The following is a 27,406-nucleotide window of genomic DNA, read 5'->3' as shown; positions in this document are numbered from 1 at the left end:
AGTTGTTATCAACGCTCAGTTCAGAAGCCTGCATCTCTGATGGTATGGGGTTGCATGAGTGCGTGTGGCATGGGCAGCTTGCATGTCTGGAAAGGCACCATCAATGCAGAAAAATATATTCAGGTTCTAGAACAACATCTGCTCCCATCCAGACGTCATCTCTTTCAGGGAAGACCCTGCATTTTTCAACAAGATAATGCCAGACCACATTCTGCATCAATCACAACATCATGGCTGCGTAGGAGAAGGATCCGGGGACTGAAATGGCCGGTCTGCAGTCCAGATCTTTCACCTATAGAGAACATTTGGCGCATCATAAAGAGGAAGGTCCAACAAAGAAGGCCCAAGACGATGGAACAGTTAGAGGCCTGTATTAGACAAGAATGGGAGAGCATTCCTATTTCTAAACTGGAGAAACTGGTCTCCTCGGTCCCCAGACGTCTGTTGAGTGTTGTAAGAAGAAGGGGAGATGCCGCACAGTGGTGAAAATGGCCTTGTCCCAACTTTTGGGGGATTTGTTGACACCATGAAATTCTGATTCAACATATTTTTCCCTTAAAATGGTACATTTTCTCAGTTTAAACTTTTGTTCCGTGATTTATGTTCTATTCTGAATAAAATATTAGAAGTTGGCGCCTCCACATCATTGCATTCAGTATTTATTCACGATTTGTATAGTGTCCCAACTTTTTGGGAATCCGGTTTGAATTTCAGCTGTGTGGCTGGTTCACACATGAGGTTACGAGTAAGGACTAACAAGTCCGAAACATGTCACCCTAGTGGTGGAGGGAGAAGCTGTCCATGCATGCGAATTGTGACCATTATGAATAAAGAAAACATCTAGGTTTTATCCTGAAAGCTGGAGCTTCTCTTTCTTCGTATCCCCTTTAAAGGGGTTTGCAGCAACTTATATTGATGAGCTATCGTCAGGATAGATGAATATCAGATCTGCACTCCCTCCGGTCAGGCGCTTTATGAGAGCGCTCCTTCCTGTTCGTAGCCCGGACTTTGTCTCAGAAGTGTAACGACAATTGCTCGCTCTATTCCCCTGAATGCAGCGAGCGCCGGTCATTAGGTTTCTTTCCCATCTGAGTTTTTAATTCAGGTTTTGAGGCCCGGCCGAGAATCTCAAAACCTGAAACGAACGGATCAGTTTTGTTCCTATTCATTGTCAATGGGGACAAGACCAATCAGTTTGCATCAGTTCAGTTGCATTTTGGGGCCGGACACAAAACCTCTGCAAGTATCGATTTTGTGTCCAGTTTTCAAAACTGTACAAACCTGATCATGGATGAAAATCAATGTAAGGCTACTTTCACACTAGCAGCAAGCAACTCCTGATAATACAACCGTCTGCAGCCGTCATGAACGGATCTGGTTGTATTATCTTTAACATTGCCAAGTCATGAACGCTATTGAAAGTCAATGGTGGAAGGATCCGTTTTCTATTGTGGCAGAGAAAACGGATCCGTCCCGTTGACTTTCATTGTGGGTCATGCCGGATCCGTCTTGCTCCGCATCCCAGGATGGAAAGCAAACCGCAGCACGCTGCTCTCTGGTATGAGAACAGAACAGAGAATTTTGGAGCGCTCCGTTCAATTAAGTTACGTTTTGTCTTTATTGACAATGAATGGGGACAAATTGGAAGCGTTTTTTTCCGGTATTGAGACCCTATGACGGATCTCAATACCGGAAAACATTAACGCCAGTGTGAAAGTAGCCTAAGGCCTCTTGCACACGAACGTGTTTTCTTTCCGTGTAAATTCCGTTGTATGCGGAACCATTCACTTTAATGGGTCCACAAAAGAAATGAAAGTTACTCAGTATGTCCGTATTTCCATTACGCCAAAAAATAGAACATATCCTATTATTGTCCGCACTATGGAGAAGGATAGTACTGTTTTATGAAGGGCCAGCTGTTTTGTTCCGCAAAATCCAGAATGCACGCGGATGTCATCCGTATTTTTTGCGGATCCGTTTTTTGCGGAACCCAAAACACATACGGTCGTGTGCAAGAGGCCTAATTCAATGGTCCCTGATCCGTTTTTTTGGGTTACAGAAAAAAATGGATTCAGCATCAGCACCCATTGACTTAGGCTACTTTCACATTAGTGTTTTTTGAGGATCCGTCATGGATCTGCAAAAACGCTTCCGTTACCATAATACAACCGCATGCATCTGTCACGAACAGATCTGGTTGTATTATGTCTTCTATAGCTGTAACGGATCCGTCATGAACACCATTTAAAGTCAATGGGGGACGGATCCCTTTTCTATTTTGTCAAAGAAAACGGATCCGTCCCCTTGACTTATATTGTGTGCCAGGACGGATCCGTCTTGCTCCGCATCACATCGTGGACAGAAAAACGCTGCAGGCGGCCTCCAAAGAGGAATGGAGACGTAACAGAGGCAAACTGATACATTCTGAGTGGATCCTTTTCCATTCAGAATGCTTTAGGGCAAAACTGATCTGTTTTGGACGCTGAGCCCTGAACGGATCTCACAAACGGAAAGCCAGTGCGAATGTAGCCTTACATTGATTTCCATTCCTTATCACTCAAAAAAGAAAAAAGTAGCAGCACTTACGTATCTGTAGCAAAAGGTCTCTATGGTGGTGGTGCCCGCAGTGTTGGATGCCAGTCTGTAGTATCCCCAAATCTTCCAGAGTAAATCAAAATAAATCGGCAGCACTCGCCGGTCCTCAATTCATGCTGGTTTATTCACCAAACAATTGCGACGTTTCGACCTCTCAGTCTTTCTGTAGTTTGGTTAAAACGTTGCAATTGTTTGGTGAATAAACCAGCATGAATCGAGGACCGGCGAGTGCTGCCGATTTATTTTGATTTCATGTCTGATCAGGTTTGTTCAGTTTTGATTTAATACAACTGGATCCAGTCAAAACGGAGTCTTCAGGATTTATTACATAGAACAAATCCTTTTAAGGCTACTGTCACACCAGCGTTAAAGTTTTCCGGTATTGAGTTCCGTCCTAGGGGCTCAATACCGGGAAAAAACTCTGCAGTTTTGACCTAATGCATTCTGAATGGAGAGCGATCCGTTCAGGATGCATCAGGACGTCTTCAGTTCAGTCCCTTTTATGGTATTTGGCCGGAGAAAATACAGCAGCATGCAACACTTGCCGGAATGCCGAATCTGGCATTGTTTTCTATTGAAATGTATTAATGCCGGATCCGGTACCAAGTGTTCTGGAAAAACTGATCCGGTTTTCCGGTCTGCGCATGCGCAGACCCTTAAAAATGTTGAAAACAATAAATACCAGGTCTGTTTTTCCGGATGACACCGGAGAGACGTATCCGGTATTTCAATGCATTTGTCAAACGAATCCGCATCCAGATCCGGAAACAAATGGTAACCCTTTGAACACGGATGTCCGGATCCTGCATGCAGTTCCAGCAACGGAACTGCCTGCCGGATTCCTCTAACGCTAGTGTGAAAGTGCCCTCATTCAGGTTTTGAGGTCCTCTGCCGGATCTCAAAACCTGAACGCAGATGTGAAAGTAGCCTGACAGTATGTCACCGCTCCACGGGAGACGGGACGCACAGGGTAAAGACCAGGGATCGGTGTTTGCATGGAGCACCGCCTCCTCGTCAAACAGCTCATCAGTGGGCATGCGGGTTGTCGGACCTTCGTCAATCAGATATTGATTACCTATCCTGAGGTTACCAGTTGGGGGGGTGTCCCTGCACAGTGACACCCGCAGCACTGATTGGACGGAGTCAGACACACCTGCTACTGGTAACACCCAGCAGTACCTTCAGGGTCCATTCACACGTCAGTATTTTTGTTTTCCAGAATTTCAGTCTGTTTTTGCTGATTTGTGTTTCTGCAAAAACCTTCAGTTTTTACCAATTGTACATCTGCATTCATTCTGTTTTTCAAAAAAAAACACAAAAAAAAAAACGGAAAGAGGAATATATGTTGCTAGAGTACTACAATAAAATTATTTTCTATTTCCTGGAAACTGGTCAGTAATTGCGGATGACATATTGATGCATTCCGCATGTCATCCGCATTTTTGAGGATCCATTGACTACAATGGGACCACGGACCGCATTTTGTGGAAAATAGTAGGACAAGTTCAATTTTTTTTTGCGGATCCGCATAACGGAACGGAACAACGGATGCAGATTACAAAATACTGACGTGTGAATGGACCCTTTCCGCAGACTGCTGGCAATGTATTTGTAAACTTCTAGCAGGAATAATACAGGACTGGCACAACATAGAGTCATGAGAATAGATGTTCCAGAATCGTTATTAAATGGTGAATGAAAGTAGTTCATGTCAGGAGAAAGGAGAGGTCCTCTTTAACCCTCTGACCTTTTCTTTAGAACCCAAGTAGCAGATCCTATAGCAAAAATAATTGTTCCCAATTCTCCATCCCCAGCAGGACATGAGGGCGCAGCACTTTCATTTCTCTTTTCTGTATTTTGCGGCAGAGAAGGATAAAGTGAATCCTGAGCAGATTCCTTCTCCATTGCTAATGCTGTCGTGTCTATACAGAAGTTGAGCATGGTGTTGATCCAAACTGGTTATGTGAAAGCAAAATGAGGCCATCTAAACTGGGGCCTTCTGAGCTGTGTGTGCTTGTTTTTGGTGTCTACACCCTCCATGGTCCTCCATGTTGTACCCTGTGTTCTTACTTCTGAATTTAGGAAATGCTGCTACAAGGTTGTCATGTCTATGCACCACTAAGTCTATAATAAATCCTGGGCAGGAGTCATGTACGTCGTCTTGTACCAATGTCTGGGATCAGCAGGTCTAGATGTAAAGTTCTCCTCAGTGCGACCTTCAGGTCTTTACTCCTGAGGCTGTAGATTAAGGGGTTAAGTAAGGGGGTGATTAGTGTATATATCACAGTGACTACTTGGTTCATTGAAAAAAAATTACTTGTGTTAGGTACAAAGTAGATAAAAGTTACTGAAGCATAAAATATGAAAACCACAGTCAGATGAGACGTACAGGTGGAGAAAGCTTTACGTTTTCCATCATTGGTGTGAATTTTAAAGACTGTGCTAAAAATTCTGACATACGGGTAAAATGTGGCAACAAAGGCTACGGAGCCAAAAAGAACCCCAACAACTATTAAGATTATAACATTGATGGTAATATCAGTACAAGAAATCTGGAGCAAATGGGGCAGATCACAAAAGAAATTCTGGATGAAGTTGGGACCACAGAACGTCAACCTTCTTAAGCATAAAGTATAAATGATGGGGGCGAAGAAAGCAGACGACCAGACTAAAGACACCATCTGAGTACAGGTGCTCCAAGACATGACCTGAGAGTAATGGAGAGGGTGGCAGATGGCTACATACCGGTCATAGGACATGGAGGATAACAAGAAAGCCTCTGAGCCTGCAAAATACATCACAAAGAACATTTGCGCAATGCAGTCTGAGAAGGAGATGGACCAATGTTGGGTGGTAAGATCGAAGAGCACCCTTGGAGCAGTGACCGATGAGTAGGACATGTCCAAGAATGCTAAGTTTCCAAGAAAGAAATACATGGGTGTATGAAGAGGAGCACAAGTAACAACTAGTAGGATGATCAGACAGTTGGTCAAGAAGGTCATCAGATAGATGAGAAGAAAGACGATGAAGAGGACATAAATGGTCTTCTGATTTTCAGATAGACTCATGAGAAGAACGCTGGAGATCGTTGTTTGGTTCTTCATTCCTCTTTAAGTCTTTAATTTTATCAATTTGAGAAGACTGATAGCAACAATGAAACATTAGTAGATGTCGATTGTGTGTAGGATCCCAACTGGTGAATATCTCAGCTGATACTGAGACCTAATGGCGTCCTTCAGTTAAAACTAATCAGTTCTCCCTGGAGCATAAAACACAGAGTCCCAAACCTCTGCTGTAGACATCCAGAAATAATATATACTAAGAAATAATATAATTGGGTCTCAAGACACTCATTTAATGGTTGTTTATCATGTAGGATTTTGCAGTTTAATTTTAACCAGTGAAGATCCACAATGTACAGGTCTCAGAGAATTTGCTATACCTGGGACACTGGCCGCCGACGTCCGTGCTGTATGGTATCTAAACTGGGGGTCAGATTGCAGGAGGGCCAGCCAATCACAGGAAATTCGGGCACATCTGGCATGATGATGTCACATAGGTCATGTAACTTTAGGCGTCCTGTTTGACTTTAGTGCATCCTATTTATGTAGGCAGCTGCCGGTCACGACTGGCTGTGAATAAGGTATTCTGATTTAAATTGCATTTATTCTGGTGACTGCTGACCTCTTGTTTGGATTTCTGATTCTACTTCTGCCTGACGATGTGGAGCCTGATGTGGCTTCTTGGTATTGACCAGGTTTTGGTATCGTATTGCTCTCAAGTTCTGATTTTGGCTCTGATTATCTTTCCTGGTTTTGACCCTATCGGTTACCGTTTAGTTCACCATTTCAGGTGTATTTTCCTTGCACTGGTCTTTCATTATGTTTGGTATTTTTGTCTTTGCTTTTCGCCCCTCATAGACCCCAGCACTTAGTCAAGTAGGGACTGTCATCCAGTTGGGGGGCCCTTATTTAGAACGAATCGTGCAAGTAGGTAGGGACAGTGGGTCGGGTGGAGTTCAGGGCTTCACTGTTTCCTACCATGATAGAATTCTTTGGTCTCTCTTACAATCCACCAATAATTTTGAGCCATTTAATACATTTGCTTAGCCCCTTACATGGCACCTTAGTAGATAGTAGGAAGCTGCTTTAAAAAGGGTTGTTTAGCCACTTGAAATTTTGTGAAAGTTAGTTTACTTGTTCTAACCAACCCACCGACCAGAAATGCCTGAGAAAGAGCACAGGAGAAAACTATGACTAACAGTTTGGACAATCAAACACACTGTACCCGAAGCAAGACCAGCATAGCTTGTGGTCTGGAGTCCAATGAACACTGCTGTCTTTTTAAACCTTTAATGGCCTGAGGTAACCTAACAAATTTGGTGACAACTGGGCAGTCTGCAAGCTGAAAACTGAATGCAGCCACCCATTGTGTACACTGATGCCGACAGACCCATGTGACCTGCATTGGCCTCCAGCATCTCCTCCAAGGTCAATGGCCATCCAGTTACAACCACCTAGTTGGCTACTGGCCTCTGATACTCACTCCCCAAAAAATCAAAATCACCCCCCCCCCCCCAGTTCTACATATGAAAACAAACAATAAAAATATCAACATAATAGGTATTATCACATCCCAAAATGCCTAAACTTATTACTTATTGTTAAAGTGCCATTCATTCCATGGCGGTGCTGTACATATGAAGAGGGGTGCACATACATGATATAAAACAAGTACAAAAGCATGAACAAGAGGAGCTGCAAACTGCTACAGAAGGAGAGAGGGCCCTGCCCGCGAGGGCTTACAATCTACAAATATAAAAATATTTTTCCAGTGCGGTGTACTCAGGGGCGTACTGTCCGGTCGGGCACTTCGGACGTGGTCCGAGGGCCTGGCCGGGATGGGGGCCCGCCGCAGAATAACATAATGTGTTATGTCCAGTGCCCCGATTCCAAATGTTATGCTGGCCTGGTAATGGCAGCGGGGCCCAGTGCACTCACTGTATTCTATTACACCGGGCCCCGCTCACTGTAATACTAATATTCATATGTGAACAAGAGAAATCCTCTGCGATCCTCTCCCTCTCCGTACTCACAAACTCCGTAGCAGGCCGGGCGGCAGCGCAACTCACTGATGTCACTCGCCTGCTCCGCCTGCTTCATTCATAAAGTGGGAGGAGCAGGCGCGTGACATCAGTGAGTTGCGCTGCCGCCCGGCCTGCCTGGTACGGAGTTTGTGAGTACAGAGAAGGAGAGGATCGCAGAGGATTTATCCCGTTTAATGCCTATTGCCTACATTAATGCCTCAATATTACAGTGAGCGGGGGCCGGTGTAATAGAATACAGTGACTGCACCGGGCCCCGCTGCCATTACAACACCAGATGCCGGCCCCCAGACCCTGCATTGGGGGTAATTCACTCAAAGGGACACTGTTATGTGGGGGGGGGGGAAATCTGTGGATGACACCTATATAGCATAAGATGCTATATAGGTGTCATCCACAGATCCCCACATAAGAGTGTCATCTATGGATCCCCCATAACAGTGCCATTCACAGATCCCTCATAACAGTGCCATTCACAGAGCCCCCATAACAGTTCCATTCACAGATCCCCCATAACAGTGCCATTCACAGATCCCCCATAACAGTGTGTCATTCACAGATCCCCCATAACAGTGCCATCCACCGAGCTCCCATAACAGCGAGCTGTGTTGTGTTGCTATATTATGAATAGGAACCAGAGTGTTGGAGACCCCCCTCCAGGCCCCATTAGACTCCATTGTAGTCTCTAATGGGAGGGGATTCTTTCGAACACACTCTCTAAAGGACAGTGAGATAGCCTCTGCTAGAAAGACCCCTCTCCATGGCCCATTAGCCCTCAATTGTAGTCTATACTGGGGCCTGGAGGGGACTTCTTTTAACAGAGGCTCACTAATGGACGCTGAGATGGCCTCTGTTAGAAATAACCCCTTCCAAGCCTATTAGACTCCATTGTAGTCTCTAATGGGGCCTGGAGGGGATTTTTTCGAACACACTCTCTAAAGGACTCTGTTAGATATACCCCTCTCCAGGTCCCTGTAGATCAGTCTACTTCACTTCATGCTGTTTGTCCATTGTTGTGGGATCAAGGAATTTCAGGGATAAGAATCTCCTTAGGGGAGCTTCTCTGTGCTCCAGTGCATTTATACACTGAATATATTTTTTTATTACATTAGAGTAGGGCTCAAAAAATCCCAGGTCGCCATGGCGACTAGAAATCTTATCCTGGCAGCCCTTTAGCGAAGGCTGCGCTGCAGGCGCTAATGCGTTGCAAATGCTGCACATGCATTAGATCACCCCATAGGAAAGCATTAAATCAATTCTATCCTATGGGGAAAAATCTGACCCTGGAGGTCATCATGCAGAGTGTGAGGACGTCCAGTGTCAGATACCGGACCAAAGGTCTGTTTTACTCCAGGAAGCCCTCAGGTGGCTGCCGGCCACTAGACGCTGACTTATTGCTGGAACGTAAACATTGCAGTTTCTCTAGAACATTGCAGCTCCATTTGCAAAAGGGACCCTGTACCCAGACCACTTCAATGAGCTGAAGGGGTCTGGGTGCCTTTTGTGTCGCTTTAACTTTGAAATCTTATTAAAGATTGTATAGGGTGTGGCTGGAGGCGGGGCATGGAGGCGGGACAAGGGTGGGGCTTGCAGCAGATTGATTTATTTTGATTTATTTTGCCCGGGGGCCCTGAGGGTTCTCAGTCCGCCTCTGGGTGTACTCCATAATAGAAAAGTGCAAGCAGCTTCCAGAAACTATACCACAGTCATAATGGGGATCCAGGAAAGTGAGCAAAGTTCAGCATCCTTATGAGGGTTGAGCAGCCAAGAGAAGAGGGCTTGTTTGTGGAAATAGCCTGTGGAGGTAACTCTTGTTTATGGCTCCTGGACTCTGCAGTATCCTAGACCTGGGGGTATCTGCAAATATTTGTTATGTTTTGGTATTGTTATGTACAGTATTTTCACACATTTTTTTCCAGCAAGACGAGGGATGGTTGACAGGAACAGGGCTAACCACTCTTTTCCTCTCCTCTTCGTAGGAGTGCCTGTCTGGAGGGGGAGTTCCAGTCCAGACAGCAAGGAGTGAGGAAGCACATGGCAGAGCTCCTGCTCCCAGGAACCGTATCCCATTCCCCTGTGAGACCAGCGATCCAAAGGAATCTTTATTCTCCTGTGAGACCAACACTACAGAGAGACCATTTGAACTCAGAACACTGCTTCAAGAAAGCATCAGTGTGAGAGGACAGCAGAGTAATCTGCGAAACTACAGCTTTCAAAACACTGCTGCAAGGTGAGGGACTACAGCTCAGACACCATCACTCACCCTATCACTAGGCCAGACTAACATCAAGCCTCTATTACAGTGGGCACCTAAATCCAGAAGTGTCTGATAGTGCTAATCAATTGCCCTAAAACCAGCCACCATACCTCCTTATCTGGTGCCAGAAACTGCACAAGTTATATTATGTACTGTTATACTTTCACTTCTGATCTCATTCTTCGTTCTACACTTTCAATGCCCTGAACCCCAGGGAGTAACAGCCTGAGGGAATACATTGTGACAACACCTCATCAGGGTCACCATCACTCCCACCTTCTACGCCGGCTCCTCAAGGGCTTGCTGCAACGCCACAGCCCATGGCTGGCTTTAAACAGCTTCAGTCTCCCAGTCATACATGTGGAACAGATTTTGGGGTTTCTGTGTTAGGGTCTGCACCCTGCAGTAGGCATAGTAGAATTGCACTCCTCAGCCAGGGCCCCAAATGTTTTTCCCAGAGCCCCAAACATTGTGGTCGCTGTACATTCAACTATTGCCAATGCAAACATTGCTGGCATGGGATGCATGACGACATCATCAAAACCGCCTGTGTAGGGACGCAGGCAACAGAGGCCAAGAAGAGGCGGCAGGGAGAAAAAGTGAGATATTTGAAGTTTTTTTTTATGTCACTTTGGGGGAATTGTAGAGAACTACATGGGTCAGGTGAATTGTAACTGCTGCGACACTACATGGGGCAGGAGCATTATAACTACTTAGGCACTGCCTGGGGCAGTGACATCATAACTGCAGGGCACTACTGGGGGCAGGGGCATTATAAATACTGTAGGCACTATAGAGAAACCTTACTACTGGCTGCACTATGGTGGGCACAATATGGAGGGCACAGTTACTAACAGGGGCACTCTTGTGGAGCATTATCACTAGACATAAGCGAATCGAAGCTGACGAAGTGGAATTCGATCCGAATTTCAGAAAAAATTAGATTCGCAACAAATCTGAATTTCTCGTGGTAACGAATCACATTTTTTCCTAAAATGGCTGCTGCACGTGTGAGGACATGGATCAAGGCTCTCTGGGAAGGCGGGATCACCCATAATGCCATGCATGCAGCCAATCAGCAGCCAGCCAGCCGTGTGATGTCACAGTCCTATAAATAGCGGCACACATCTTAAATGGCTTTTTTGGGAAAATTGATGGGTGATTATAGATTATCTTCCGTAGGGACTGAGTAATTGCGTCGATTAGCCATTCAGTGGTGAAATGTGTTTGGGGTAAAACCTGTTTTGAGAGGTATTATTGTAATTTTAATTTAATTCTTTTATTATACAGTATGTCAGACAGACAGGTGACAGGACCTTCAAAAGTAACGGGCAGTGGCCAAAATGTTTCTGTCGCAGGCAGCAGAAGAAGGGAGGGTGGCAGCAGGAGTCACAGCGAGAGGCCTTAGCTCCTGTTATCATCTAGCGGTCGGGTCTTGACCAGCAACCCAGGGGTGCTTGAATGGTTGACTCGGTCATCCACTTCATTCCAAATGACATCAGACACCCCCAGCCCCATTTCAGGCAGTCAAGGCTCCACCACCTCTGACAAAGGGAGCTGTCTGTCCTTCCCATCATTTACCGGTCCTGATGCTCCTGCTCCCCCTCTCGTACCCCTCGTCAGTCATTCCGTCAGCAATAGATCCCCAAAGTGACTGCCAAGAGACAGCAGTATGCATGCACTCATCCAACGGCGCAGAAGCTGAACGTGTCCAAGTTGCTGGTGCTGCAGTCCATCCCTTTCCAAGTGGTGGACTCTGCACCTTCCAGAGAACTGATGGCTTGTGCCCAGCTGAGGTGGAGAGTTCCAAGCCATAATTTCTTTGCCAAAAAGGCAGTACCAGCCCTGCACAAATATGTAGAACAGAAGGCGGACCAGTCCTTGAGCCTATTGGTATCTGGTCTGCCAAAGTGCATGGTAGCACTGACATGTGGAGCTGTAACTATAGTCAAGGACAATATATGTCTTTTACGGCCCACTGGGTGAATGTGGTTCCTGCCCAACCACACCAGCAACTTGGCCAGGTGATGCCGCTTCCGTCTCTACGTTCTCACGCCGTTGGTCTTGCGACAATGTTCGCCTCTGCCTCCTCATCCTCCACTGTGTTCTCAGCCTCCAGCTCATGCGTGACACCTGCCGTTTGCTCGTGCCCTTTGAGGAAGCCTCTTTATTTGTCATTTACCAGGACTATGGGATGAACAACGTCATTCCACTGTTTCATATCCTGAAAAAGATTCTGGTAAACCTTGCTGGTCAGGGGACTGGAGACGTGGCGCCTCCATCTCACGGCCACGTGAGCCCTGTGGGGGCTGAACTGGAGGAGGAGGAGGAGTAGGAAGACATTGGAGCACAAGCAATGTGTAGCAAAATGGGAAATTTTTCTACACAGTTGACAGTAGAGGAGGAGCAGGAGCATCCGGAGGAGCTACAGGGCGATGAGGAAGACGAGGCAGATAACCCAAACACACCGTGGCCGTATGCAATGGAGATGGAGGAAGGGAGTCCCTCAGAGTCACTTGCGCAAATGGCCCACTTCATTCTCACTTACTTGCGCAGTGACAACTGAATTGTCACCATTCGGCAGAGGGATGACTACTGGCTCTCCACCATGTTAGACCCTCACTACCGGTCCAAAATGGGGGCCTTTTTTTACACCCACTGAGAGACATCCTATGCAGTCAGTTGGCCGCTGCCTATATGCGCCATCGTCAATCCTCCCGCAGGTCTGATCAGGGGGGCCCTTTGCGCTCATGTTCCACTGCCAAGGCTGCTAGGGGATGAGGTTGGGGTGGCAGGAGCAGTACCAGCTCCATCAGCAGCAGCCTGAGTCTAAAGTCGCTGATAAGCAGCTTTCTTCACCCGCCTAGTGAAGAAACTACTCACCAGCAGCTAGACATAGAGCAGAACCTGAACCAGCAGGTGGTGGCATACTTGGAGTGTACCCTGCCACCCGTCATTGAAGATCCCCTGGACTACTGGGCAGCCAAACTAAATTTGTGGCCACAGCTGGCTGAGTTTGCCCTGGAAACGCTGTCCTGCCTGGCCAGTAGTGTGGCATCAGAGTGGTTGTTTAGTGCAGCAGGGGCCATAGTTACCCCAAGGAGAACTTGCCTGTCCACCCAAAATGTGGAGAGACTGACCTTTGTCAAGATTAGAGTTGAGCGAACACCTGGATGTTCGGGTTCGAGAAGTTCGGCCGAACTTCCCGGAAATGTTCGGGTTCGGGATCTGAACCCGACCCGAACTTCGTCCCGAACCCGAACCCCAACCCCATTGAAGTCAATGGGGACCCGAACTTTTCGGCACTAAAAAGGCTGTAAAACAGCCCAGGAAAGGGCTAGAGGGCTGCAAAAGGCAGCAAAATGTAGTTAAATCCCCTGCAAACAAATGTGGATAGGGAAATGAATAAAAATATAAATAAAATAAATAAAAATTAACCAATATCAATTGGAGAGAGGTCCCATAGCAGAGAATCAGTCTTCATGTCATAGCAGAGAATCAGGCTTCACGTCAGCCAACACTGGAACAGTCCATTGTCATATATTTAGGCCCCGGCACCCAGACAGAGGAGAGAGGTCCCATAGCAGAGATTCAGGCTTCATGTCATAGCAGAGAATCATGCTTCATGTCACCCACCACTGGAACAGGCCATTGTCAGATATTTTGGCCCTGGCACCCAGACAGAGGAGAGAGGTCCCATAGCAGAGATTCAGTCTTCATGTCATAGCAGAGAATCAGGCTTCATGTCACCCAACACTGGAACAGGCCATTGTCAGATATTTAGGCCCCGGCACCCAGACAGAGGAGAGAGGTCCCATAGCAGAGATTCAGGCTTCATGTCAGCAGAGAATCAGGCTTCATGTCATAGCAGAGAATCAGGCTTCACGTCACCCACCACTGGAACAGGCCATTGTCAGATATTTAGGCCCCAGCACCCAGACAGAGGAGAGAGGTCCCATAGCAGAGATTCAGGCTTCATGTCAGCAGAGAATCAGGCTTCATGTCATAGCAGAGAATCAGGCTTCACGTCAGCCAAAACTGGAACAGTCCACTGTCAGATATTTAGGCCCTGGCACCCAGACAGAGGAGAGAGGTCCCATAGGAGAGATTCAGGCTTCATGTCATAGCAGAGAATCAGGCTTTACGTCAGCCAAAACTGGAACAGTCCATTGTCAGATATTTAGGCCCCGGCACCCAGACAGAGGAGAGAGGTCCCATAGCAGAGATTCAGGCTTCATGTCAGCAGAGAATCAGTCTTCATGTTATAGCAGAGAATCAGGCTTCACATCACCCAAAACTGGAACAGTCCATTGTCAGATATTTAGGCCCCGGCACCCAGACAGAGGAGAGAGGTCCCATAGCAGAGATTCAGGCTTCATGTCATAGCAGAGAATTATGCTTCACGTCACCCAAACCTGGAACAGTCCATTGTCAGATATTTAGGCCCCGGCACCCAGACAGAGGAGAGAGGTCCCATAGCAGAGATTCAGGCTTCATGTCATAGCAGAGATTCAGGCTTCATGTCATAGCAGAGAATCATGCTTCACGTCACCCAAAACTGGAACAGTCCATTGTCAGATATTTTGACCCCGGCACCCAGACAGAGGAGAGGTTCATTCAACTTTGGGTTGCCCCGCAATATAATGGTAAAATGAAAATAAAAATAGGATTGAATGAGGAAGTGCCCTGGAGTACAATAATATATGGTTAAGGGGAGGTAGTTAATGTCTAATCTGCACAAGGGATGGACAGGTCCTGTGGGATCCATGCCTGGTTCATTTTTATGAACGTCAGCTTGTCCACATTGGCTGTAGACAGGCGGCTGCGTTTGTCTGTAATGACGCCCCCTGCCGTGCTGAATACACGTTCAGACAAAACGCTGGCCGCCGGGCAGGCCAGCACCTCCAAGGCATAAAAGGCTAGTTCTGGCCAGGTGGACAATTTGGAGACCCAGAAGTTGAATGGGGCCAAACCATCAGTCAGTACGTGGAGGGGTGTGCACACGTACTGTTCCACCATGTTAGTGAAATGTTGCCTCCTGTTAGCTGTGGCGTGTTGACAAAAGTTTTCCACATCTCTGCCATGCTAACCCTGCCCTCAGAGGAGCTGGCCGTGACACAGCTGCGTTGGCGACCTCTTGCTCCTTCTCTGCCTTCGCCTTGGGCTTCCACTTGTTCCCCTGTGACATTTGGGAATGCTCTCAGTAGCGCGTCTACCAATGTGCGCTTGTACTCGCGCATCTTCCTATCACGCCCCAGTGCAGGAAGTAAGGTGGGCACATTGTCTTTGTACCAGGGATCCAGCAGGGTGGCAACCCAGCTGTCCTCTGTGGGAGGCGTATCGTCATCGTCCTGCGTTTCCCCCCAGCCACCCACCAGTGATGGGCCCGAGCTGCGTTGGGTGCCACCCCGCTGTGACCATGCTTCATCCTCATCCTCCTCCACCTCCTCCTCATCCTCGTCCTCCTCGTCCTCCAGTAGTGGGCCCTGGCTGGCCACATTTGTACCTGGCCTCTGCTGTTGCTAAAAACCTCCCTCTGAGTCACTTTGAAGAGACTGGCCTGAAAGTGCTAAAAATGACCCCTCTTCCTCCTCCTCCTCCTCCTCCTCCCCCTGGGCCACCTCCTCTTCCATCATCGCCCTAAGTGTTTTCTCAAGGAGACATAGAAGTGGTATTGTAACGCTTATAACGGCGTCATCGCCACTGGCCATGTTGGTGGAGTACTCGAAACAGCGCAACAGGGCACACAGGTCTCGCATGGAGGCCCAGTCATTGGTGGTGAAGTGGTGATGTTCCGCAGTGCGACTGACCCGTGCGTGCTGCAGCTGAAACTCCACTATGGCCTGCTGCTGCTCGCACAGTCTGTCCAGCATGTGCAAGGTGGAGTTCCACCTGGTGGGCACGTCGCATATGAGGCGGTGAGCGGGAAGGCCGAAGTTACGCTGTAGCGCAGACAGGCGAGCAGCGGCAGGATGTGAACGCCGGAAGCGCGAACAGACGGCCCGCACTTTATGCAGCAGCTCTGACATATCGGGGTAGTTGTGAATGAACTTCTGCACCACCAAATTCAGCACATGCGCCAGGCAAGGGATGTGCGTCAAACCGGCTAGTCCCAGAGCTGCAACGAGATTTCGCCCATTATCGCACACCACCAGGCCGGGCTTGAGGCTCTCCGGCAGCAACCACTCGTCGGTCTGTTGTTCTATACCACGCCACAACTCCTGTGCGGTGTGGGGCCTGTCCCCCAAACATATGAGTTTCAGAATGGCCTGCTGACGTTTACCCCGGGCTGTGCTGAAGTTGGTGGTGAAGGTGTGTGGCTGACTGGATGAGCAGGTGGAAGAAGAGGAGGAGGAAGCCGAGTAGGAGGAGGAGGCAACAGGAGGCAAAGAATGTTGCCCTGCGATCCTTGGCGGCGGAAGGACATGCGCCAAACAGCTCTCCGCCTGGGTCCCAGCTGCCACTACATTTACCCAGTGTGCAGTTAGGGAGATATAGCGTCCCTGGCCGTGCTTACTGGTCCACGTATCTGTGGTTAGGTGGACCTTGCCACAGATGGCGTTGCGCAGTGCACACTTGATTTTATCGGATACTTGGTTGTGCAGGGAAGGCACGGCTCTCTTGGAGAAGTAGTGGCGGCTGGGAACAACATACTGTGGGACAGCAAGCGACATGAGCTGTTTGAAGCTGTCTGTGTCCACCAGCCTAAATGACAGCATTTCATAGGCCAGTAGTTTAGAAATGCTGGCATTCAGGGCCAGGGATCGAGGGTGGCTAGGTGGGAATTTACGCTTTCTCCCAAATGTTTGTGAGATGGAGAGCTGAACGCTGCCGTGTGACATGGTAGAGATGCTTGGTGACGGAGGTGGTGGTGTTGGTGGTACATCCCCTGTTTGCTGGGCGGCAGGTGCCAACGTTCCTCCAGAGGCGGAGGAAGAGGCCGAGGCGGCAGCAGCAGAAGAGGCCGAGGCGGCAGCAGCAGAAGAGGCCGAGGCAGCAGCAGCAGAAGAGGTAGCAGGGGGAGCCTGAGTGACTTCCTTGGTTTTAAGGTGTTTACTCCACTGCAGTTCATGCTTTGCATGCAGGTGCCTGGTCATGCAGGTTGTGCTAAGGTTCAGAACGTTAATGCCTCGCTTCAGGCTCTGATGGCACAGCGTGCAAACCACTCGGGTCTTGTCATCAGCACATTGTTTGAAGAAGTGCCATGCCAGGGAACTCCTTGAAGCTGCCTTTGGGGTGCTCGGTCCCAGATGGCGGCGGTCAGTAGCAGGCGGAGTCTCTTGGCGGCGGGTGTTCTGCTTTTGCCCACCGCTCCCTCTTTTGCTACGCTGTTGGCTCGGTCTCACCACTGCCTCTTCCTCCGAACTGTGAAAGTCAGTGGCACGACCTTCATTCCATGTAGGGTCTAGGACCTCATCGTCCCCTGCATCGTCTTCCACCCAGTCTTCCTCCCTGACCTCCTGTTCAGTCTGCACACTGCAGAAAGACGCAGCAGTTGTCACCTGTGTTTCGTCATCATCAGAGACGTGCTGAGGTGGTATTCCCATGTCCTCATCATCAGGAAACATAAGTGGTTGTGCGTCAGTGCATTCTATGTCTTCCACCGCTGGGGAAGGGCTAGGTGGATGCCCTTGGGAAACCCTGCCAGCAGAGTCTTCAAACAGCATAAGAGACTGCTGCATAACTTGAGGCTGAGACAGTTTCCCTGGTATGCATGGGGCTGATGTGACAGACTGATGGGCTTGGTTTTCAGGAACCATCTGTGCGCTTTCTGCAGAAGACTGGGTGGGAGATAATGTGAACGTGCTGGATCCACTGTCGGCCACCCAATTGACTAATGCCTGTACCTGCTCAGGCCTTACCATCCTTAGAACGGCATTGGGCCCCACCAAATATCGCTGTAAATTATGGCGGCTACTGGGACCTGAGGTAGTTGGTACACTAGGACGTGTGGCTGTGGCAGAACGGCCACGTCCTCTCCCAGCCCCAGAGGGTCCACTAACACCACCACGACCATGTCCACGTCCGCGTCCCTTTCTAGATGTTTTCCTCATTGTTACTGTTCACCACAATAAGAAAAAAATTATTTGGCCCAATGTATTGAATTCAAATTCAGGCCTTTTTTTACAGACACCTAACACTATCTGGCTATCTATTTAGGTACTGTATTACACTAATACAGGCACAGCAGTAACCACAGATTTAGCTGAATATAAATTGTAGGCCTAGTATTTAGGCGCTGAGTGACAGGTATAGGTTTACGGACAGAATTAGACTTGGAAATGCACGGTAGCGTGTGAAGTTATTGAGGAGGACCCTATCAGCACCTTCAATGTAATATACCCTTTTATGGATAGATTTAAAGTTGGCCTGATACAGCAGAAACCACTGATTTAGGGAATTGCTAAGTCGGGAATTGTATTTCAACCCAGAACAAAAATATATACTTTGCCAGACAGCAGACAGTATTACAACTGGCTGGCCACAGCTGAAACACCAGATTTAGGGTACTGCTATTTTGGCAATTGTATTTCACCCCTCAATAAAATAGCAAGCACAGCCAAGCCCCTGATGTAGGATATAGCCAAAAAATAACCACACTATTGATGGTTAAATGCACTTGGTGACAGCTTGTGCTGGCGCACCACAAGACACAAAATGGCCACCGATCACCCCAGAAAAAAGTGACATAAAAACGCTCTGGGCAGCCTAAAAACAGTGAGCAATTAAATAGCAGCAGTTCAATGATCCACAGCTGTAGATCGATCACTGAATTAAGTGTTTTTGCTGAGTTAATCAGCCTAATCTCGCCCTAACAGCAGCTGCTGCAACCTCTCCCTACACTGATCAGAGCAGAGTGACGGGCGGCGCTACGTGACTCCAGCTTAAATAGAGGCTGGGTCACATGGTGCTCTGGCCAATCACAGCCATGCCAATAGTAGGCATGGCTGTGACGGCCTCTTGGGGCAAGTAGTATGACGCTTGTTGATTGGCTGCTTTGCAGCCTTTCAAAAAGTGCCAAGAAAGCGACGAACACCGAACCCGGACTTTTACGAAAAGGTTCGGGTTCGGGTCCGTGTCACGGACACCCCAAAATTCGGTACGAACCCAAACTATACAGTTCGGGTTCGCTCATCCCTAGTCAAGATGAATCAGGAGTGTATCAGCCAGGATTTCCATGCCTGATGCATCAGAGTAGAGCATTCATGGTGCCACACCAGCACTTTGACAAAAGAGACCTGTTTCTTCTGGCTACCTGCCTCAGTTACTATTCTGATGCTGCCACCCGCCTGATGCCACACCTGCTGCCAGGTGCTCCTACAGCCACCCACCATCTTCAGCTGGTACTGGTATTGCCACCCACCTCCCCACTATGTCACTGAGCCACTCTGTGGCCTCCTAATGCTGCCGCAACCTCCAGACCCTGTCATTGGGCCACTCCGTGGTCTCCTCATGCTATTCCCACCCTCCCCACTCCATGACTGGGCCACTATTTTTCCTTTTCGGCCTGGCTGACATCATCATTTGTTTGACCCTTCTTCTGATCTGTCAGAAGGAAGGAAAAAAGAGACGCACAACGGATCCTTTCTGTGTAGCAGCTGTAAGGGCTGTTTGGTCCCATCAGAATTGGCTTATGATTTGGTAACCAAAAGCAGGAGTGGGTACAAAACACAGAAGACATGGAAATATTCCATTCAAGTGTCATCTCTGTTTTGGATCCACTCCTGTTTTTGGGCTTTAGCAATACTGATGGATTACTGACCAAATGCTGACCGAGTGAAGGCGGGTGCTCCACAGACAGGATCCGTTTTTTGGGGTTATTGTTCTGACGGCTCAGAGGAAGGGCAAAATAATCATTGACGTCAACACAAACTTACTGCTGACCCCCTCTCCACTCTGTCGGGGTCTCTACTTGTATAAGGGTTTAATAGAACAGGTTCTGTAGACATCTATGTGGAATCAGCTGACGACGGTGTAAAAGGAGTGCGCTCTTTCAAAAATTGAGCCTTCACACAAGACCATCGCCAGCGAAATGACCACAGTCCACAATACACCTTAACAGGCCAAACTGAAAAACGACACGGGCCACTTTCAGTTTTATATGTATTTTAATTAATTGCTTGTAACATACATCTTAAAACCAATATTCCATAGAAGTCCATAGAAAGTGCATAGACAAAAAAGTGCTGTGCTATTGCCTTACAGTATCATTTCAGACAGTCCATCTCTGAGTCCACATAAGGTTGTTTTTAACAAAAGAAGGAGGCACAAGAAGGTAAAACATAGGAGGCTAGTGCTGCGAGGCACTTTTTTGAGCTGAGGCATTTTGTGTCAGAGGAAGGGATGATTTTGGAGGAAATTGAGGGAGAAGTTTAACAACAGATTACAACCTTGCTATTGCAGGGGGGAGTGTATTGGATATTTAGATTGCACTGCCTGAGCCCTAAGGGGTTAAATGAAGCTTGCAATTTCAGTGTGTTTTTGAGTCATTTTTTTGGAGTGGCTGCAGCGCGGTAGGGGCTCTGGTGTAAAACTAAAGAAAACTTTTGTAAGAAAGAAGATCCCTGTTCCTCACTGGAGCCGTGTTCCGTGCAGAGCTTTTGGGTCAACAAAACCGTAAAGGGGACAACAAAAACGTAAAAAGAAAAAAATTGCTTTTTCCCATAGTTCAAACTAAATAAATTAAGTCCAGCTCACTCACCAGCATCCGTGCACGGAACGAGTCAAGGTCGGCTCTTCTCACATGTGAAAAAATGAAAAAAGTTCCAGCACCGGATAACATTTTCAGATATTTTATCCGGTGCTGGAACTTTTTTCCTTTTTTCACTTTTTCCCATAACCGTTCATTTATAATTTGTTATAAAATTAAAATAAACTACACACAATTGGTATGGCCGTGTCTGTAACAACCTGATCTATAAAATCATGTAACTTATCCCACGTGGTAAATGCAATAAAAAAAAATAACAACAACGAAAAAACATTTGTAAAGCGCTTTTCTCCCGTATGTCCCAAAGTTTTGAAAACACAATGACAGAATTGCCATTTTTGTTACCTCATCCCCCAAAATATTGTATAAAAAACAATCAACAAGTCATATGTACCCCAAAATGGTACCAATAAGAAGTACAGCCCATCCCACAAAATACAAGTCCTCAGCTATGTTGACAGAAAAAGAAAAATCTCATGGATTATGGCGATGCCAAATACAACTTTATTTAAATAAATAAAAAGTGATTTTATAATGCAAGAGCAGTAATACATGAAAAAAACGATATAAATTTAGTATCGCCATAATTGTATTGACACACAGAAAAAAAGTCATCATATCCTATGCATGGAGAACCACATAAAATAAAAACACGGAATCTCAGTTTTTGCCCACATCACCTCCCCAAAAAATAAATAAATCAAGAAGCGATCAAAAGTCATACAGTATGTACCCTAAAATGCTACCAATAAAAACTACAACTTGATCCGCAAAAAATGAGCCCTCTCAGCCCAGTCAACAAAAACAAATAAAGAAAAGGCTATGGTCCTTAAGAACAATGTTAGAAAATTCCATGTTAGAAAATCCCGATGCCGCTCCTTCCCTTCTGAGCGTGCTGTGGAGATCAAATCGTGGGTGCATCGTTCCCTGTTACACCTTGTGAAAATGAAAAAATTGGGTATAAAACAAAATTTTATTGTATTTCTAAATTCTATGAAATGTTTTTGGGGTCAAAGTACTGACTGCACTTTTCTATAAATTCTTGGAGGGGTAAAGTTTCCAAAATGGGTCACTTTTTGAGGGTTTACTTTCTAGGGGTACCTTAGAATCTCTTTAAATTTGACATGGCACCTGAAAACCATTCCAGCAAAATATGCCCTCCAAAAACTATATAGCGCCGCTTCCTTTCTGAGCCCTGCTGTGTGCCCATACAGCTCTTTACGGCCACATATGGGGTGTTTCTGTAAACTGCAGAATCAGGGTAATAAATATTGAGGTTTGCTTTGCTGTTAACCCTTGCTGTGTTACAAGAACAAATGGATTAATATGGAACATCTGCAAAGAAATATAAAATTCACCTTTATTTTACTTTAATTCCTATGGAACACTTAAATGGTTGTCAATGTTTCTAAAAATCAGTTTTGAGTAATGTGATGGGTAGAGTTCATAAAATTGGATTGTTTATGGTGGTTTCTATTATGTAAGCTCCTCAAAGTGACTGACTTCATATCTGAATTGGACCTTAAAGTTGGTTTCGAAAATGTTCTAATTTTCTAATTAGATAAAATGACATTTACAAAGTGATGCAGACATGAAGCAGACATATGGTTAATGTTAACATAACTCACAAAATAGTTATCACTATCTGTCTTAAAAGCAAAGAAATAAAAATTTAGAAAATAGCAATTTTTTCCAGATTTTCAATACATATTTTTTTTTCATAAATAAAGATATAACATATCAACCTAAATTTACCACTAACATGAAGTACTTTGTGTCACCAGAAAACATTCTCAGAGTCGCTTGGGTGAGTAAAAGCTATTCCAACATTATTACCACATGAAGTGACATGTCATATTTGCAAAAGATAAGGGGCATAAGAAATCTGATGTTACCGTCTGTTTGGGAATGCCGTCCAAACAAAAAAAAAAAAAAAAAGAGAAGAGAGAAAATTAGGTCCTAGGAGATCTCAGTTTCATTCAATTTTCAGGCCAGTTAAGTCGAATCTTTTTGTACCTGAATCAAGTTTTCTGACTGGTTCGTTAGAATCAGACCAAAAGCTAATTTAAATAAATTGGCTCATCTCTAGTACTGACTGCGATCTCCCCTAGAGTCCATCTATCCCTCTGTGATGCAACTTCTGTGACAAGCAGTTTTTTTTAGATGCAAACCAGTTCTTTTGGAAGAATGTCACCCTCACAGATGTCAGACTGCTGCACCAGACACCACATGTAGGATCTTCCCCAAAGACAACTCACTACATGCCAGAACAGGAACAGCTGTCTTCTCCTGTGAATTGAGGACCTACACAGCCTGGTTAAGTGACCACAGGTCCTTCAAAATCAGTTGCTCAGCGCTTGCTTTTCTTTTCATCCTTACCATGTTTTGCAGCAGAGAAGGGACCCTTCAGCCAATTCCTCTTCTATTGTCTATAGGAGGATGAGCACAGTGCCGATCTCAACCGTTCAAGAAAAGGCAAGACGGGACCATCTAAACTAGGACCCCATGCTTACGTGGTGATTTTTGGTCTATATACCCCCAGTTACTTCCATCTTGTACCCTGTGCTTTTATTTTGTAAATATAGTCAATAACACAATGAGTAATACTCAATTCCTTTTAAAATAATTTACTTTTTTTTTTTAACATTATTAAAATACTGAATACTTAATAATACTAACAGTAGGGAATGTACTCATTAGTGCCAAATTGCAATCACCATTTACATCTGTATAGTAAACAAGGTGCCAAAAAATTATAGATAATCCACATCTATTCCATATACAAAGGAAAGTATATTCCATGGACACAATATACTAGGTACATTTTATATATTTATTGGGCCATTACGTGGCGCCTCTGAACCAAACCCAGAATAGTAACAGATTTTACCTCACTAGGGAACACCTTTCGCTGATATACTTAGATATGGTGACATAAATAAAATAAAAAATTTGGTTTATAACATACCGAGGTGCAGGTGCAAGATGGCAAATCTGTTACTATTCTGGGTTTGGTTTACAGGCGGCACATAATGGCCCGATAAATATATAAAACGTACCTAGTATATTGTGTCCATGGATTATACCTTCCTTTGTATATGAAATATATGTGGATTATCTATAATTTTTGGGCACCTTGTTTACGGAGCTGTAAATGGTGATTGCAATTTGGCACTATTGAGTAGAGTCCCTACTGTTAGTATTATTAAGTATTCAGTATTTTAATAATGTTCAATAAAATTTTGATTATTTTAAAAGGAATTGAGTATTACTCATTGTGTTATTAACTATATTAGTAAGATTGAGTATTCCTGTTATTTATAGGTGTAACTACCTGAGGATCAATTGTAGTGATAATCATAATTCAATTTTGTAAATTTAGGAAAAGTTGCTACAAGGTTTTCTTGTCTATGCACAAGTCTATAATAAGTCCTGGGCTGGGGTCATGTGCTTCTTCTTGTACCATCTGTATGTAACATTCTCTTCAGTGCGACCTTCAGGTCTTTGTTCCTTAGGCTGTATATTAAGGGGTTAAGTAAGGGGGTGATTAGTGTGTATATGACAGTGGCTACTTGGTTTAATGCAGAAAAATTGCTTGAGTTAGGAACAAGGTAGATAAAATTTGCTGACGCATAAAATATAAAAACCACAGTCAGATGAGACGTACAGGTGGAGAAAGCTTTACGTCTTCCATCACTGGTGCGAATTTTAAAAACTGTGCTGAAAATTCTGACATACGGGTAAAATGTGGCAACAAAGGCTGTGACACTAAGAAGACCCCCAACAACTATTAAGACTAGAACATTGATGGAAGTATCAGTACAAGAAATCTGGAGCAAATGAGGCAGATCACAAAAGAAATTGTGGATGATGTTGGGACCACAGAATGTCAACCTTCTTAAACATAAAGTATAAATGGTGGGCATGAGGAGACCAGAAGACCAAACCAAAGACACCATCTGAGTACAAGTGCCCCATGACATCACCTGAGAGTAGTGGAGAGGACGGCAGATGGCTACATACCGGTCATAGGACATAGAGGACAACAAGTAAACCTCACAACAACCGAAATAGATGACAAAGAACATTTGTGCTATGCAGTCTGGGAAGGAGATGGACCAATGATGGGTGGTGAGGTGACGGAGCATCCTTGGGGCAGTGACCGATGAGTAGGACATGTCCAAAAATGCTAAGTTTCCAAGAAAGAAATACATGGGTGTATGAAGATGAGCACAAGTAATAACTAGAAGGAGGATAATAAAGTTGGTCAAAACAGTCATCAGATAGATGAGGAGGAAGACAATGAAGAGGACATAGATGGTCTTCTGATTATCTGATAGACTCATGAGAAGAACGCTGGAGATTGTTGTTTGGTTTTTCATGTCTTTATATTTTTTTTATTGAAATTTTTTTCAAAATCAATAAAAATTATGACAACAATGAAACATTAGGAGGATTTGATGGAATATATGAACCCAACAAGTTAACATCTCAGCTCAGACATAAAATATCTGATGCTAACAGCTATCGGCGTCTTTCATTTTAAAGTCATTGGTTCTCCCAGGAGCTGAAGCCACAGAAGCCCAGACCTCTGCTCTGCACATCCAGGAATAATGTAATCGGGTCTCAGGACGCTCAATTTCATGGTTGTTTATAGTGGAGGATTTCTGTGTGTTCCTATTAACCAGTGACTATCCACAAAACTCAGGTCTCTGGCAAATACAGTGACTCATGTCATATGCAGAGCAATATAGTGTTGGGGCCAGGAAGAAGTGAGGACCAAAGTTAAAAGTTGTGACCTTCCCCTTATTGTCTATAGTGTAGGATTTTACTGTTTCATTTTAACTGGTCATTTCCAGGGGCCTCCATGCACAGGAATGACGGTATGTTTGGACCCTCTCTCCAGAGCATTCTTATTTTGTCTTTACAGTAAATTTGAGCCTTGACTTTTATTATCTTAAGAAGCTTCTGTGAAGGTGGTCGCGAGCCCCTTATCTAGTGGACGGCGTGTGGCGGCAGAGGTTGTACATATGGTTTGTCTGTCCTTGGTCATTTTATATCCTGAATAAAGAGAGTGTTGAAGGCCAAGAAAGGATGACAAGAGTCCCGACAAACTCCAGTGGGGTGGTTAATGTTTTATTTATAGGGCTCTTTAATGAGGTCCTTCTGCCTGGAGTCCATTTCGGCTGATCCATGTGTACTGTAGGTCTACACTATAGTTACAGAGTGAGAGCTTGGAGCGCCCCAGGGGTTAGACAATATATTGCTTCCAATAACAGCGGAGACATCATGTACATGAGGAGGAAATGTACTTGCTCAATTAGTATAGGAAAGGGTTCTTTACAGTAAGAGGATCACATGACCCCAGGTGGTGTGTGTATACACCAAAAAGTATTTTGGACCATGTTTTTAAGCAGAAAAAAAAAATCGGACAGTTTCTAACCACTTCCAGACGCAGCCAGTTTTCTCCTTTCTGAGGCAGCCTCGTTTTCCAATTCTGACATGTGTCACTTTATGTGGTAATAACTTTGAAATGCTTCGACTTATCCAAGAATGTTTTTCCGTGACAAATTGTACTTAATGTTAATGGTAAAAAATGCCAGAAAATTTGGAAAAGATAGCAGTTTTGAAAATTTGAAGACAGACAGGACAGATAGTGGTACCTTCTCTGGAACTTACATATACATGCTCACGTGATCAGTATGAAATCGCCAGGGGGTCCGACTCCTAACACCCCTGCTGATCTGCTGTAAGACGTAGCACTTACCAGAGCTTAGGCGAGTGCTGTAGCCTCCTCACAGCTTACCAAGTACAGCGCCGTACACTGGATAGCAGCTGTGCTTAGTATCACAACTCAACCCTATTCACTTGAATGGGACTGAGCTGTGCCTAGGCCGTGTGACCAATGAACATGACGTCATATGACCTAGGAAGAGGCTTAAGCACTCACGGAGCGCCATGGCAGGAACGCACCTCAGTCCATTTCAAATAAATGTGGCTGAGCTGCAATACAAAGCACAGCTTGGTAATATCACGGCCTATGGTGCACGCTGTGACACTGTTGCCACACTTGCAGTTGCCCGCGGCAACGTGTTGCTGTGAGAGCATGCGGTGGCAGTGTCTCGGCCTTCTGGGCGATTGCCGTGACATGGTTGCCACGCATGCTGTTGCCAGTGGTTACGTGGTTTAGTATGCTTGTGTGTGCACTTTCCTTTAAGTTGTAGCCTCCCTCTGTCTGGTGCTGTAAGGGTTAACTCCCTGACGGGGTGTGGTCACTTGGCTTATATCTTCTGTGGTTTCCTGGCTGGAGTCAGTTGTACTTCAGCTGTTGTTGGTGCTGGAGCTCTGCTTCAGTCCAGGGTGTTCCATCTGTCCAGTGAGGGCCACCCTTGTGGTCATCAATGTTATCCCGGTGTCTCCTTCCTTTCCTGTCCCTATTTGTATGGAGTGGGTTATTTTCAGGGTGTTTGCATGTCTATGTCTGTGAAGGTTCTCATTTATCCAGGTCATGGTATATATCTGTAAAGAATAAATCAAGGCAACTGGACCTACTGTAGATTTCTTGAAAACGTTTCACTCGTTCTTCCAACGAGCTTTCTCAATTCTGAGTGACTGTACAAAAATGTAACTGAATCAACATCTGGTAATTATACCCAGCATTGGGTCAAAGGTGTTGATTTCATTATCCTAATTGGAGTCAGTAGGTAATAAACTATTTCCAAGTGATCCACTGGACCCA

At 45.6% G+C, this 27,406-nt stretch overlaps 2 protein-coding genes across 2 annotated transcripts; both read right to left on the bottom strand.

The window, feature by feature from the left end:
* Positions 1–4,742: 4,742 nt before the first annotated feature.
* LOC122922984 (olfactory receptor 1G1-like) lies at positions 4,743–5,699 on the bottom strand. Its single transcript, XM_044273770.1, has one exon. It carries the CDS (start codon positions 5,697–5,699, stop codon positions 4,743–4,745), a length of 957 nt encoding a protein of 318 aa, XP_044129705.1.
* Positions 5,700–24,110: 18,411 nt separating this feature from the next.
* On the bottom strand, positions 24,111–25,049 carry LOC122922983 (olfactory receptor 5V1-like). The gene has a single exon (XM_044273769.1). It carries the CDS (start codon positions 25,047–25,049, stop codon positions 24,111–24,113), a length of 939 nt encoding a protein of 312 aa, XP_044129704.1.
* Between the last annotated feature and the right edge of the window lie 2,357 nt (positions 25,050–27,406).

Source organism: Bufo gargarizans, unplaced genomic scaffold (assembly GCF_014858855.1).
Source record: "Bufo gargarizans isolate SCDJY-AF-19 unplaced genomic scaffold, ASM1485885v1 original_scaffold_1099_pilon, whole genome shotgun sequence".
In the NCBI taxonomy this organism is placed as follows: Eukaryota; Metazoa; Chordata; class Amphibia; order Anura; family Bufonidae; genus Bufo; species Bufo gargarizans.
Note: the sequence above shows the minus strand (reverse complement) of the source record. Positions and strands in the feature narration are given on the sequence as shown.

What these genes read in the sequence shown, in the direction of transcription:
- LOC122922983 (XM_044273769.1), bottom strand. Translation starts at nt 25,049, where the DNA reads ATGAAAAACCAAACAACAATCTCCAGCGTTCTTCTCATGAGTCTATCA.
- LOC122922984 (XM_044273770.1), bottom strand. Translation starts at nt 5,699, where the DNA reads ATGAAGAACCAAACAACGATCTCCAGCGTTCTTCTCATGAGTCTATCT.